Source organism: Parambassis ranga, chromosome 16 (genome assembly GCF_900634625.1).
Source record: "Parambassis ranga chromosome 16, fParRan2.1, whole genome shotgun sequence".
NCBI lineage: Eukaryota > Metazoa > Chordata > Actinopteri > Ambassidae > Parambassis > Parambassis ranga.
The window spans coordinates 1,322,062-1,335,655 of record NC_041036.1 but is presented as its reverse complement, the minus strand read 5'-3'; the positions used below and the strand labels follow the sequence as shown (position 1 = coordinate 1,335,655).

Here is a 13,594-nt window from a genome sequence, read left to right as displayed (position 1 = left end):
AAATAAAAAACGCAATAACGTCATAGAGAGAGAGAGAGAGAGGGAGAGAGAGAGGGGGAGAGAGAGATGCGAGGACCAACGCAGCAGAAAGGTCGGAATAACCCTCCTGTCTGTCAACAGTGCAGCCTGGACAGAAGCTCCACTTTCCCCTCACTCTGCAGCACTTCTCCGCGAACCTTGATTTAATATATGAGTTCAACGCGCTCTTGTTTACAGCTGAGCAGCAGCGACCTGACTTCAGACTGTGCAGGAATCGTCACCAGCCCAGCGGCAGCAGCATGAACCGTCCAGCGCGCCAGGAGAGCCCACTGTGGAGCGACAGGGAGCCGCACGGCCGGGCTGCGAAGGAGCATCAGGCGGGCAGCCGTGCGGGGTCGGGCCCCCGCAGCAGGCGGGTCGTGGAGGGGGTCCTGAAGAAATACACCAATTTCCTCCAGGGCTGGCAGAGCAGGTAGGTGCACAGTGGATATAAATACAGACAACTTCACCGCACACAGTCACATCCCTAAATCTGTTCCACAGGGGCTGGAGTCAGACCCAGCTCTCCATCAGTGCAGCTTCATTCATGCCTTTTTTTAACCAGAGACTCTGGGAAGGTGTGGGAGTCCCAGAAACACTGAATGAGTCATCCAGGATCAGGGAAGCCCTGCGCTGCTCTCCTGCATCTCATTCCACCCTCCCCTCTCTCCTCCCTCCCTCTGAATTCACAGGAAGTGTGTAACGAGCTGCCAGATCACACTTTGGCAGCGTCCATCACTTCTCACATCCTGTTCAGTTTGACAGTTCACACAGTTTGTTTTTTCCTCTCACTCTTGCAGATATTTCGTCCTGGACCCCGAGCTCGGTCAGCTTCAGTATTATGTGAGCGAGCGCAGTAAAAGCCAGCGACCTCCCAGAGGGGCTCTCCCTCTCCTCGGAGCCATGGTGGTCTCCAGCAGTCAGTTCCCCTACATGTTTCTCGTCCAGGCCACTAACGGGGATCTCTACAAACTCAGAGGTGAGAGTCACATCACATGCGTCTCTCCATAAACAGCTGATGTGTTTGCAGAGTTTGTCTAGAATCTGAAGCACGCTGTGTCACTGTGTTCTGTTCCTGTCAGCGCCGGACGCCCAGGAGCAGGAAATATGGATGACTCAGCTACAGCTGTGTTCTCGACACCACTCCGACTGCACTGCCAAGGTAGACACACACACACACACACACACGTGACATGAACTGATAGAAACTGGGGACTGATGGTGCAGCATCAGCTGAGCTGACCTCCTTATAGCTCATAACGTCCTAAAAAGTACCTGAGAAGTGGTCTTCCGGGCAGTCAGGCTTTGGTTTCAGAGCACTTTGGAGCCAGACAGTATTACCAACCACATCACTGTGTTTCCAGTTGAGCTGCTCTTCCCCCTCAGGCTCTTTGGTGAGGCTGCCTCCAGTGTCTGTTCAAGAAACGTCAGTTTTCTTTCGTTTCATTTTTCAGATCCAGGTCGAAATAACCTCCTAAGGTCTTCGTCTCTCTCTCTCACACACACACACAGAGGGGTGTCTCGCTCAGACAGCTTCATTGATGACAGTGTGATTCTGCTTGTGTGTAGGTAACGACCCAGACTGAAGGGGAGCAGAAAAACCTGGTCAACTCTACTGGATCCACACACCTCAGAGACCCACAGCAGGTAACAGGAGGGCAGCAGTCCGGATCCGGAGTATTAGGCTTTGTTTAATGCTGTAAAGTTAGACATTTAATGGAAGTCTATGGGGATAGACTCAGTTTTGGTGACAGCCCCCAGAGGCCACAGGTGGGACTGCAGTTTGTGACAGTTCCACCTGGATGCTGCTTGGCCTGACCTCATTTTTTATTTCCTCCTCTGTCTTCCTCCCTCCTCCTTTCTAAAGACATCAGCAGCCACCCTGAGCTGCCTGGGACGTTGCTTCAACATGCTGCAGCACAATCCCGTCCAAACCCTTAACCAGAACCAGAACCACCTCCCTAGCCCTCGTCTCTGCCACAGTTCAGCTGGTTTGAACCAGGCAGCTCCCACGGACAGACTTAGGTCATGGAGCCAGCGCTGCAGCTCCACGGTGACTCAGGTGGTGCCCGGGAGCTTCAGGTCCAGCAGTCAGAGACTGACTCACACTTTTAATGAGAACCAAAGTCCCAAACACAGCAGTGACGGCGAAAAACACGAAAACAACCACGCCCAGAACCAAAGCCAGGCGGCAGGTGAGTCCAGGTCATATCCGACAGTCCGTCACAAAACACACAAGATGACCAAAAGTAAACGGACACCCTGAGTGCTCCTGCTGTGTGTCTGGATATTTGATTATAACTCATGTAAAGGCTTCTAGTGGAGTAATCATAGACGTCTCGGCTTTGCTTTCCTGCTACTTTGCTCTGATCGTATTGATCTTTCCGCTCCTACAGAGATCTCCTCTGGATGGTCCAGACCTCATCCTGAGCTGCACGTGAAAAATGGAGCACAGACACCTCTGTCCTCCTCCACCCACACTCAGGATGCACAGGATGTGGACTTCCAGTCTGAGGTAATCCAAAGCAAATGAGCTACTTAGTCACACTTTAAGTCGGTCAGTCATGCAACAGCAACACAACATGGTGCTGTTGTTGTTGCACCCAGTGATGCTACATTGGCAAAAGTATGTGGACACTCGGCTCACCATCTGACGGCTGGTCTCCGTGTCTCTGGTTCCTGTGCGAGATCTTCTACAGCAAACTTTATTGGAGCTTTATTGTGTGTCGACAAACACAAAGTTATCATTTAAATCCTCATAGTGTCCATTTACAAAGAGACACTGATGGCCTGGTTTACATGTGTGAGGCTTATTCACTCATTCAGAGAAAGTAGGGCTGAATATAGGTTATCAGAGCAAAAAAAAGGGGATGCACTCATTTCTGTGACATCTTTTAGGTGATTTCAGCATGAGTCCAGACCCAGCTCTCTTGAGGGTTATGAAGTGTAAGTCGGCCAGCTGGCACCTATGTGTGATGGACAATAAGGACACGGGGAGCAGCTGCACCGGCCTCCATAGTGGTGATAACACAGACTGTACCAAAGTGATGTGGGAGAGTGGGGGCTAAGTGCAGCTGAGTGAAAGAAGAGGTGGGAAAAGGTTAAAGGATGGAAGAGGAGGAACGTACAGAGACACAGAAAGAGGAGGAAATGAGGCATTATGGGTTTAATGACGCGCGGCGGGGCGGGGCTTATGTAAAGAGGGGGGCGGGGTATAAAGGATTGTCTGCATCGCTGTTAATCTGCCTATCAGAAGTGCACCCCCCCCCTCATCAGAGATGTTCTTAACCGTCACTGCATCATTTCTGTCTGTGTCTCTCTGGATGGTGGACATGAAGGCCAGCAGCTCTCCACAGCCTTCAGGAGTGACTGCATGCCAGCCGAGCTATGTGAGTGGGACATCACCTGTGTGTGTGTGTGTTGACGTTCTCCTCACTGTCTTTAACTGAAGTGTTTCATGTCTCCAGCAGCCGTGTCGGACCAGCAGCCCAGACTCCCCGGACTTCAGTGATGAGGCCACAGACACAGAGGACAACGAGGAGGAGGACCTGGGAGTCCAGGACGACCAGCGAAGCGTTATCGTTCATCTCCTGTCCCAACTCAAACATGGCATGGACCTCACACAGGTAGGGCGCCGACCATTTCCTTAGCGCCTTACTGGTGCAGCTCACAGTGTGTGAAACACCCACCTGTCCCTCAAAGCAGTCACAGCATTATTAAGCTTGACTGGGTGTCTCCCAGGAGGAGGCTGGCAGGTCCGGGTGTCTCTGAGTGTGATGGGACCTGATGTGTTTGGGTTGTTGCTGTAGTCACAGGTTGTTTGTGGGATTACGCTCCAGCTTTACCTCCTCCATCGTCTCCCTTTGTCTAGGTGGTGCTCCCGACCTTCATCTTAGAAAAGCGCTCCTTACTCGAGATGTACGCCAACTTCATGGCTCACCCCGACGTGTTCCTGTCCATCACCTGCGGCCGCACGCCAGAGGAGCGCATCATTCGCTTCGTGGAGTACTATCTGACTGCCTTTCACGAGGGCCGGAAGGGAGCAGTGGCCAAGAAGCCTTACAACCCCATCCTGGGTGAGAGTTTCCACTGTTCCTGGAAGGTGCCTCGGGACTGCGTGCGACCTCTCAGGACTCCCAGCTGCACTGGTTCAAACTCAGGATCCATATCCACGTCTTCCACACCCGGGTCCTCAGAAAAGAGCAGAACTGGCAGCAGCAGGAGGAACTCAGACTGCTATCAGGTCCGCTTTGTGGCGGAGCAGGTGTCTCATCATCCACCCATATCCTGCTTCTACTGCGAGTCCAAAGAGAAGAGGATGTGCGTCAACACGTACGTCTGGACCAAGAGCAAGTTCATGGGCATGTCTGTGGGGGTGTCAATGGTTGGAGAAGGTAAGAGAAGTGTGTTCACTGCTTATTGTGAAGTCGCAGTGTGTGTGTGTGTGTGTGTGTGTGTGTGTCTTGGGGAAACAGATGGAAGTGTAAGACAGCAGACTGAGCACAGGACAGCTGTTTGTTATATAAGCACTAAAGGATGGGGGAGGGACGAGAGCTCCGCGGGGACAGGAGACAGAGAAATCAGTGCCAAAATTAGACATAAATTCTGAATTATGATGCAGATTCCATGAGTGATGTTTATTCATATATGATGGAGGTGCAGGCGAGGGGGTTTCACACCACCAGGGGCACTTCCTGTTTGACAGCGAGACATCAAACTTCGAGGGATGCTGCGCTGCACGACGGATGTAAAAGCTTCTGGAAGCTTCCACAGTGCACAAACCTCGAGGCAAAGTTAGCATAAAGCTAAATAGACGCACAGAATATATACAAAAAGTAAACGTGAAGCACGGTTATGGGTGGAGTAAATGTGCAAGATGAAATTAAGAGTCTACTACATCAGGTGTGACGTAGAGACAGCAGAGTAGGGGTGAGGGGGTCTCACTTTACGTCCCTGTGACACCTCCCAGGTGTGCTGTATTTGTTGGAGCATGATGAAGAGTATGTGTTCACACTGCCCTGTGCCTACGCCCGCTCCATCCTGACCGTTCCATGGGTGGAGCTCGGGGGAAAAGTCTCCATCAACTGTGCCAAGAGTGGCTACTCGGCCACTGTCACTTTCCACACCAAACCCTTCTATGGAGGGAAAGTACACAGGTGAGACACACACACAGACACACACACACAGTCACACAGACACACACAGGCACACACACAGACAGTCACAGACACACACACACACAGACACACACACAGACACACACAGTCACACAGACAGACACACACACTCACACAGACACACACACACAGACACAGACAGACACACACACACACAGACACACACACACACACACACACACAGTCACACAGACACACACACAGTCACACAGACACACACACAGACAGACACACACAGTCACACAGACACACACACAGTCACACACACACAGACACACACACACAGACAGACAGACACACACACACACACAGTCACACAGACACACACACAGTCACACAGACACACACACAGACAGACACACACAGTCACACACAGCTAACAACAAACGATGCTTGGGCCTGTTCAGGGTGACTGCAGAGGTGAAGCACAACCAGACAGGGAACACGGTGTGTAAGGCTCAGGGGGAGTGGAACGGCGTTCTGGAGTTCTCCTACAACAACGAGACAAACAAAGTGATTGACACGTCCAAACTGCCAATCATCAAGAAGAGGATCCGCCCTCTGGAGAAGCAAGGCCAGTATGAGTCCAGGTGAGAGCACATCATATAAACCTGCACTCAGCGCCACATGTTTTCCACGAGGAACAGGAGTTTACAACAATCCATTTTTCTTCTAAAAATGCTTTTAGTATGTTTGCATTGACCTTATTAATATTCATTTTAGTTTGTCGATATTCTTCAAGGCATTTCTGATGATTGACACAGTTTATCGACTAATCAAATGTATGCACTTACTGCCTGCATAACATGCAGTTAGTCTGTGGCTCCTATTTAGTGAACTGCTGATTGATAACTAACTGAGTAATAGTCCTGCTGGTGTCATCTTTACATGACTTTTGTGCTGTTTTCGGTCGTGTTACTCGTGTTCTCTGTGTTTAGACATCTGTGGCGGCATGTAACGGCGTCGCTGAAGGCGGGACACATGGACGCAGCCACAGAGCACAAACGCTGCCTGGAGGAGAGGCAGCGCTGTGAGAGCCGGCAGAGAGCCGCCAGCCGGACGGCCTGGAAACCCAAATACTTCATCAAAGAGGTAGGAAGCTGCTGGAAGTGGCTCTGTGTGAGCACACTGAGACTCAATCATCAATTATCAATCAATCATGGAGCCTGATAGAAAGTGTGTGATCTGATCTGATGTCACTAAGTCTGACTCTGTGTGTGTGTGTGCAGGGGGAAGACTGGCTGTACCACAGTCCTCTGTGGAAAGCTGACTGATAATGGATCCATCGATCAGGAGACGCGTGGATCAATCATGGCCGACGCTGGAGCACAGACAGATGAAGCTCTTCTTCATGAGTCTGTCAGAGGAAACACAAACACGTTCGTTCAGCAGTGACACTTTAACAGCATTCAGACACACAAAGGACCTGAACAGAAGCAAAGACCCAACAAACAGCTCTGATTATTCATCGTTTACTTTTAATCTGTTTGCTCAGTTAATCTGATCTTTGTTCTAATCTGTCACTGCTTCAATGTGCAGAATAACTCGGCACACGACATGATGAAATACTGCTGTCAGACATCTTTACATGCAAACAAGGATGCTTTAAATGCTACTCTAATCCTATAATTCAGATTTTTTTTGTCCTCAAAGTTCCGACTTTAATCTGAGAAGTTCTGACTTTAATCCTAAAATTCTGACCTTTTTTTCTGAGAATTCTGAGATTAAAATAAGTAAAGTAAACATTTTTGTGTTCTTTTACTGTGGCCATAATCCAATAATCCAAAAAACAGATTACCCGATAGTGACCCCTAATCTGTTGCCATGAAGCTCCAATCTGAGGTGCTTCGTGTCATTTTTAATCTGTCCACTGGGGGGCCCTGTTTCTACAGCATCCTGTCAGCTTTTCTATGAAACACTCAGCTCTGTGTGTGTGTGTGTGTGTGTGTGTGTGTGTTCAGCCTTAAAGGGTCATTTCGCCCACATCACAGTGTAAAGATGTGACGGCAGGATTTCAGATGTCTGCCTGTCAGATTTAAACACAGATTATGGATTAGGTTCACCTGACTGGTCACCATTACTATGAACACATGTTTATTCATCTTAGATTTGGGAAGTCTGACTTTAAATGTTCACAGGATTAAAATTAGGAGCTAATCTCATCAGCACTGTGTACATTTTGTGCTCATAGTAAAAGTGATTAATTGATCTTTGCTTTATTTAAATAGGTCCATCAGACACTGATATGAGCAGAGCGTGCACAGTGGAGCCGTGCTGGACGAGATGGAACGAACTGTTTGTCTATAATAATAAAACCTCTTCCAGTCAGACTGCTGCGGCTTTTACTGTTTTTATTGATGCAGCATTATTGGACATTATTGCTAGTTGTTATTATCATGATCCAAGGGTCAGCAGGAGGATTTCACACCGCGTCCACGGTCTGTGTAATCATTAGGAGTCTGAGTCCTGCAGGCCGCCTGCAGAATGAAGTGACCTGAACTCAGCAAAAACCTGCATCACAGCAAACGGAACATAAACCCAGTGCAGGGCGGATTATTGACAGAACCCTGCTGCTTGATAAAAGTGAAGCGTGTGTGCAGAACGGCCAGCGGTCTGTGTCTGGACTCGGATTCATGACTCCATGTGACCCTGGATGGGACCATCAGTTTATTATTAACCTGTTATATGAGCAGACTTTGTGACCAGGTGTTGAATCCACAGCGACAACAATCACCGGCCGTCATTACAACAAAACATCAGATTAGATTAGACAATTTGCTCACCTTGTTGTTAGAACCTGCGCAGCCAGCTGCCAGTCTAATCCAGGGGTTTCATCTGTCAGAGCACACTCATGGAGGCTTTTTCTCTCCTCGGCCGATGTCTTGACTGTCCAGGAGGACTCCGGGAGGACTCCGACTCCAGGAGGACTCCGGGAGGACTCCGACTCCAGGAGGACTCCGGGAGGACTCCGACTCCAGGAGGACTCCAGGAGGCCTGGATGGCACAACGTTTAAAGGTTTTACCAACAACTCGCACATTAAAACAGCACATGGTTCAGCCCCACCTATCAGCAGAACTCCATCAGTCTGTTCTTACCAAAGGAAACCTAAAAATAATGTTTGAATCTCGTCTCGTAGGCCGCTTTGTTCCTCACACTTCCTCCAGCTGAGGCAGTCTGACCAGGAAGAGGTCACACTTTCTCACCTCCACCCACATCAGAACACAGCAGCTTCTTACTGGCTTCATCACATCATCCTGCTCATCATCATCATCCGTCAATTCAAGTCAGGAAAAACCCAGAGCAAGCACCTGAAGGCAAAAACAGTGGAGGGTGATGGAGGGCTCACACTGACGTAGACCTATAGCAGCAAGGCTACAGCTAAGAATAAAGGTCTTTAGGTGTAGCTGACCTACAGAATGACTCCACGCTCTGATATTTATCATCTAGTAAAACATGTTCCCAGACAAATATCATTGTTATTCTTTGATATTAAACCTTTGAACAGACTCAAAAACCCTGAGTTATCCAGAAGTGTGTGTGTGTGTGTGTGTGTGCCGCTCAGTGTTATTGGCTCCACACATGAGGCGAACGCTGCATTGTGAGTGTGAATAGGGCTCAGTGGTGGAGCGGGGGATTATCATGAGAATGGTGTGCTGGTGCTGGAAGGCCAGCGGCACTTTATTTGGCTCTGCTCTCTCGCCTCCACCCTCTGCTCCTCCAAACACTCCGCCGTGGCTCAGCTTCGACAGCTCGCACTGGTCGTCATCATCACCATCATCACCACCATCCTCCTCCTCCTCCTCCTCCTCCTCCTGGCAGAAACTGATGACAACATGGAGAGTAATCACACCTTCCTGTACTTTGCGTATGGAAGTAACCTCCTGAAGGAGCGGCTCCAGCTGAAGAATCCCTCTGCGACCGTTCACTGTGTGGCCAGGCTGAAGGTACAGGACGAACACAGGGTGATTAACACCTCACATCAGCAGGAATCAAATGTTTCCTCCTGTGTTTCAGGACTATAAATTAGTTTTCGGGAATCATAAAGGCCTGGCCAGCGACCGGTGGCATGGAGGCGTGGCCACTATAGAGCACAGCCCGGGGGACGAGGTGTGGGGCGTGGTGTGGAGGATGAACGTGTCTGACCTGGAGTCTTTAGACAGGTACAGGTCCCTCTGACCATGGTCTCACCTGAATGTTTTCATTCTGTGTAACACTGACATGACGTGTGTGTGTGTGTGTGTTGATGTCTCTGCACGTGCTCAGTCAGGAGAATGTGACGTTAGGTGCATACAGCCCGGCGGAAGTATCAGTGAAAACAAAAGGCCAGGAGCTCAACTGTCGCACCTACATAATGAACAGCTGTGTGTACGCGCCGCCGTCACCTCAGTACCTAAAGGTAAGACTGCACCGGAGTGACCACACTGAAACCCACTGAGCCACACACCTGCACACACACACCTACACACACACACTGCTCGTCTGTGTGACAAAGATCTCCCATCTTCCCATACACCCGCTGTTTTTCTGAATGGCACTGATGCCACATTCTGCTACATTTCTGAGTCCTAGAACGTCCCACCATCATGGTTCTGACATTTCCAGATTCCACACAATCTCTTCTACAAAACTATGATCAGAAATCTCAGCTGAATGCACGTTGTGGAGAGATATGAGTAAAAACACAACAATAACAAAGACGATTTTACATGTTTCCTTCATATGGAGGCTCATATGAAAACAAATACATGTGTTATCATGTGAAATGATGGCACGCGTGGATAGATAAGATTATTCTGAACGAAACGAGGTGCAGCACGTTTAGCTAGGACTAAAAAATGACCAAGATAAAGAGGCGGAAAGTGGAGAAAACAGGCTGCAGGGTCAGTGGAGCAGGACGCCTTCCCTCCCAACCAATCACAGCTCAGTAGAAAACTCTGCTCCTCACTCTCTCACACACACCGTTCTTTTCACCTGCCACGCATGACGTCAGTCCGACCACGTGCTTAACAGTGAAAACACAGATGCAGCCTGCGGATCAGTCAGGATGGAGGTGACTGGCTGCAGGAGGACGCTCGTCTCCACGTGGCTGCTGAAATGTTGTTTTGATTGACGACAAAAGAATCTGATCGTGAACCGGGCCTGGGGGGTGGGGGTCAGGGTGGGGGTGGTGTGGGGGTCATTATCTCTGTGAAGCATCTGGAAAAGGGATTATCCCGCTCACAGCCGCTGTCACCTGACAGCTGGGACGCATCACGGCGTGCTGTGTGTTACAGATCTGACAGCCCGTGGTGCTACAATGCCAGATTGTTCTTTTGTACATGTGAACGCTCCAAACATGCCGAACAGCGCGGCTTTTTTCTGTGGTCACACTTTTGTCTGCTATAGTGTGTCGCACATATTGTTCCCTCTGTGTTCCCACATATTTACTGTGATCTTTGGATCCTGACATGCTGCAGCTCACATGGCTGCTACACACACACAGACACACAGATGATGCTGCCATGACAACAGGTGGGAATGTTATGACCCAAACAGTGCCAGCTCAGGGTTTGGTTTTTATGTTTAGATTATATTTAACACAACAAACGGATCAACAAGTGTGTGAAGACATTGAAAGGCTGAAAGCTGGAAACATATTCTCATGGCTCCTGCAGGTGATCGTGATGGGGGCGGAGCAGAACGGCTTGCCCAAGGACTACCAGGACAAGCTGCGGGCCATCCAGACCAACATGTACGAGGGTCCCCTGCCCATGATGGCTGAACTGGAGCGAGCCAGGAGAGCCAAGGAGAGGAGCGAGCGCTGTGCAGAGGCCTGACGCCCCGCTCACTACAGGTCCTCCTTAATAATCTGAGTTATGAATGTTATGTCAGATTATTTCCTAAATCTGAGACAGAAACATGTTTTCCTGTAATTGTTCACACATTCGAGGTCTGATCACGTGTGCGTTCTCTTGTTAGGTCACAGCAGAGCCTGAGGACGCCGCCGTGATGTTTCCTCTCACTCACATTATTAAAGCTTCATGCAGCACTCTGTTGTGTTTTGCTTTTTGTCGGAACAATAATGTCACATGACCTCTGCCTATTGTTTTTATATTTAGGAGCACACCAGAGGTCAGATCAGCCTCGGTGTTCTGACCTCTCTGTGCAGTGTTCGGGTTAGCCCACCAGGTGTCGCTGTTTTCTGTTGTTGTTGTTGTTGTTGTTGTTGTGTATTGTGAGCGTTGTAACACTGTTTATCAGTTGTTTTGGGAGTTTTGGTGTTAGTGATGGAATCGGGACACTGTTTGGGTCAGACCATATCAAATTCCACGCCTGTTGACAAAACACGTCCCCCTCAGACCCCCTGCAGCCAGACCGGCCGCTCTGCTCCGGCCCTCTGCACACACAGGTTCCTCAGAGGGTTCCAGGCCTCTCAGCCACCCAAGCTGACAACATCCAAAATAAGCAAAGCATCTGAGACCGAGGGCCGAATGTAGGACAGAGAGTCCGGTCTGTGGGGTTCAGGCAAAACAGATTCCTCTCTGCGGTGCAGCTGTGGCCCACATTCACAGGGACCCACGGCCTCCACAGCAGCAGCACAGAGCCGAAGGCTGAGCGCACACACACACACAGATACACAGAGAGCACACACAGACACACACAGACGCACACAGACACACACAGACACAGACACACACAGACACACACAGAGTGCACACAGACACACACAGACACACACACACAGACACACACACACAGACACACAGAGAGCACACACAGACACACACAGACACACACAGACGCACACAGACACACACAGATACACAGAGAGCACACACAGACACACACAGACGCACACAGACACACACAGATACACAGAGAGCACACACAGACACACACAGACGCACACAGACACACACAGACACACACCCAGACACACACAGAGTGCACACAAACACACACAGACACACACACACAGACACACACACAGATACACAGAGAGCACACACAGACACACACAGACACACACACACAGACACACACACATAGATACACAGAGAGCACACACAGACGCACACAGACACACACAGATACACAGAGAGCACACACAGACACACACAGACGCACACAGACACACACAGACACACACAGACGCACACAGACGCACACAGACGCACACAGACACAAACACACAGACACACACAGACACACACAGACACACACAGAGTGCACACAAACACACACAGACACAAACACACAGACACAGATACACACACACAGACACACACAGAGTGCACACAGACACACACAGAGTGCACACAGAGCACACACAGACATACACAGAGTGCACACAGACACACAGAGCGCACACAGACACACACAGAGCGCACACATGTTCACTGAAGGTCAGAAAACAATCGAGCTGAGCAGAGCAGAGCTAACGTTAGCATTAGCTGCTGTACGGTGCAGCAGTGATGTTGGTAGCATGAGTTCAGACAGACAGTAGGATGTTTTCATTGTCTTTAGGATTATTGCAGAAAATCATCCAAAATGTATGATTCTTCTTCACACATCCAAAGTCTGACAGATTAAGAAAACCTTAATTAAAGAGTTAACAGTTGATTAAAGTTTACCACTTTAGCATCATCCATCCAGCACCACCTCCTCCTCCACTGGGCTCATGCGCCATAACTACTGTACAAACTGCTGTATTACCTGACACCACCCACCCCACCCAGCCAACCTGCTGCTGTACACCTACATGTGTGTTTAATGTTCTGCACAAAAACACACACATTTCTGATCATTTTCTAAACTCTCACTCAGCTCCTCTGCTTCAAAGCTTCTCCTCCATAATTGAACAGTGTCTGACTGTCAGCGTCTGTTTGTCCTGAGTCCGGTCAAACAGCAGGAGCAGCCTCCGTTCAGCCTGAGCGGGCCGTCACAACCGGTTACAGACGGACAGACTGACTGGATTCCTGCTCCTGCATCCCTTCATTAACCTCCTAACCCTGATTTCCCGCTCATATTCACTGATGAAAAACACTGTACAAAAACAGACATACGTCCCAAACAGACCCTGGAAAACATGCGGCCCCAGCAGCAGGTCAGTGGAGCACAGCGAGGATCCACACGTGGGCCGTTACACAAGCAGCTGCAGCACCTGAGAAACAAGTCACTGCTGTTGTTTTGGGTCGGAGGCTTAAAAAGGATTAAACACAGTTTACACTTGTTTCAGTACAATTAATCTGCTGTAAACATAATGAACATAACTGTAAACATGTTCAGAGACAGATTAATAAGATTAGGAGCTCTTTCTTCATTTTAACCCTCCAGTGACAAAGTCCTACAACCTAATTATCTTCATGTTTCCATTTAAGATGCAGTTTCCATCATCATCCTAGTTTTTAAACAGATT

At 49.3% G+C, this 13,594-nt stretch overlaps 2 protein-coding genes across 2 annotated transcripts; both read left to right on the top strand.

Moving 5' to 3' along the window:
• Positions 1-253: 253 nt before the first annotated feature.
• On the top strand, positions 254-6,711 carry LOC114448741 (oxysterol-binding protein-related protein 10-like). The gene is made up of 13 exons (XM_028425881.1): positions 254-451; positions 819-997; positions 1,101-1,180; positions 1,588-1,665; positions 1,886-2,213; positions 2,415-2,533; positions 3,357-3,407; positions 3,486-3,644; positions 3,890-4,412; positions 4,988-5,174; positions 5,603-5,785; positions 6,134-6,287; positions 6,425-6,711. Exons 1-13 carry the CDS (start codon positions 279-281, stop codon positions 6,467-6,469), a joined length of 2,259 nt encoding a protein of 752 aa, XP_028281682.1. The 5' UTR covers positions 254-278; the 3' UTR covers positions 6,470-6,711.
• Positions 6,712-9,029: 2,318 nt separating this feature from the next.
• On the top strand, positions 9,030-11,012 carry ggctb (gamma-glutamylcyclotransferase b). Its single transcript, XM_028426152.1, has 4 exons — positions 9,030-9,140; positions 9,211-9,356; positions 9,460-9,592; positions 10,851-11,012. Exons 1-4 carry the CDS (start codon positions 9,030-9,032, stop codon positions 11,010-11,012), a joined length of 552 nt encoding a protein of 183 aa, XP_028281953.1.
• The last annotated feature ends 2,582 nt before the right edge of the window (positions 11,013-13,594 follow it).

Excerpts from the sequence above, each read along its gene's own strand:
- ggctb (XM_028426152.1), top strand. The coding sequence starts at position 9,030 with ATGGAGAGTAATCACACCTTCCTGTACTTTGCGTATGGAAGTAACCTC. Across the intron at positions 9,141-9,210 it reads ACTGTGTGGCCAGGCTGAAG|GACTATAAATTAGTTTTCGG; the intron begins GTACAGGACGAA and ends CCTGTGTTTCAG. Across the intron at positions 9,357-9,459 it reads GACCTGGAGTCTTTAGACAG|TCAGGAGAATGTGACGTTAG; the intron begins GTACAGGTCCCT and ends GCACGTGCTCAG.
- LOC114448741 (XM_028425881.1), top strand. The coding sequence starts at position 279 with ATGAACCGTCCAGCGCGCCAGGAGAGCCCACTGTGGAGCGACAGGGAG. Across the intron at positions 1,181-1,587 it reads ACTCCGACTGCACTGCCAAG|GTAACGACCCAGACTGAAGG; the intron begins GTAGACACACAC and ends GCTTGTGTGTAG. Across the intron at positions 3,408-3,485 it reads CTGCATGCCAGCCGAGCTAT|CAGCCGTGTCGGACCAGCAG; the intron begins GTGAGTGGGACA and ends TCATGTCTCCAG.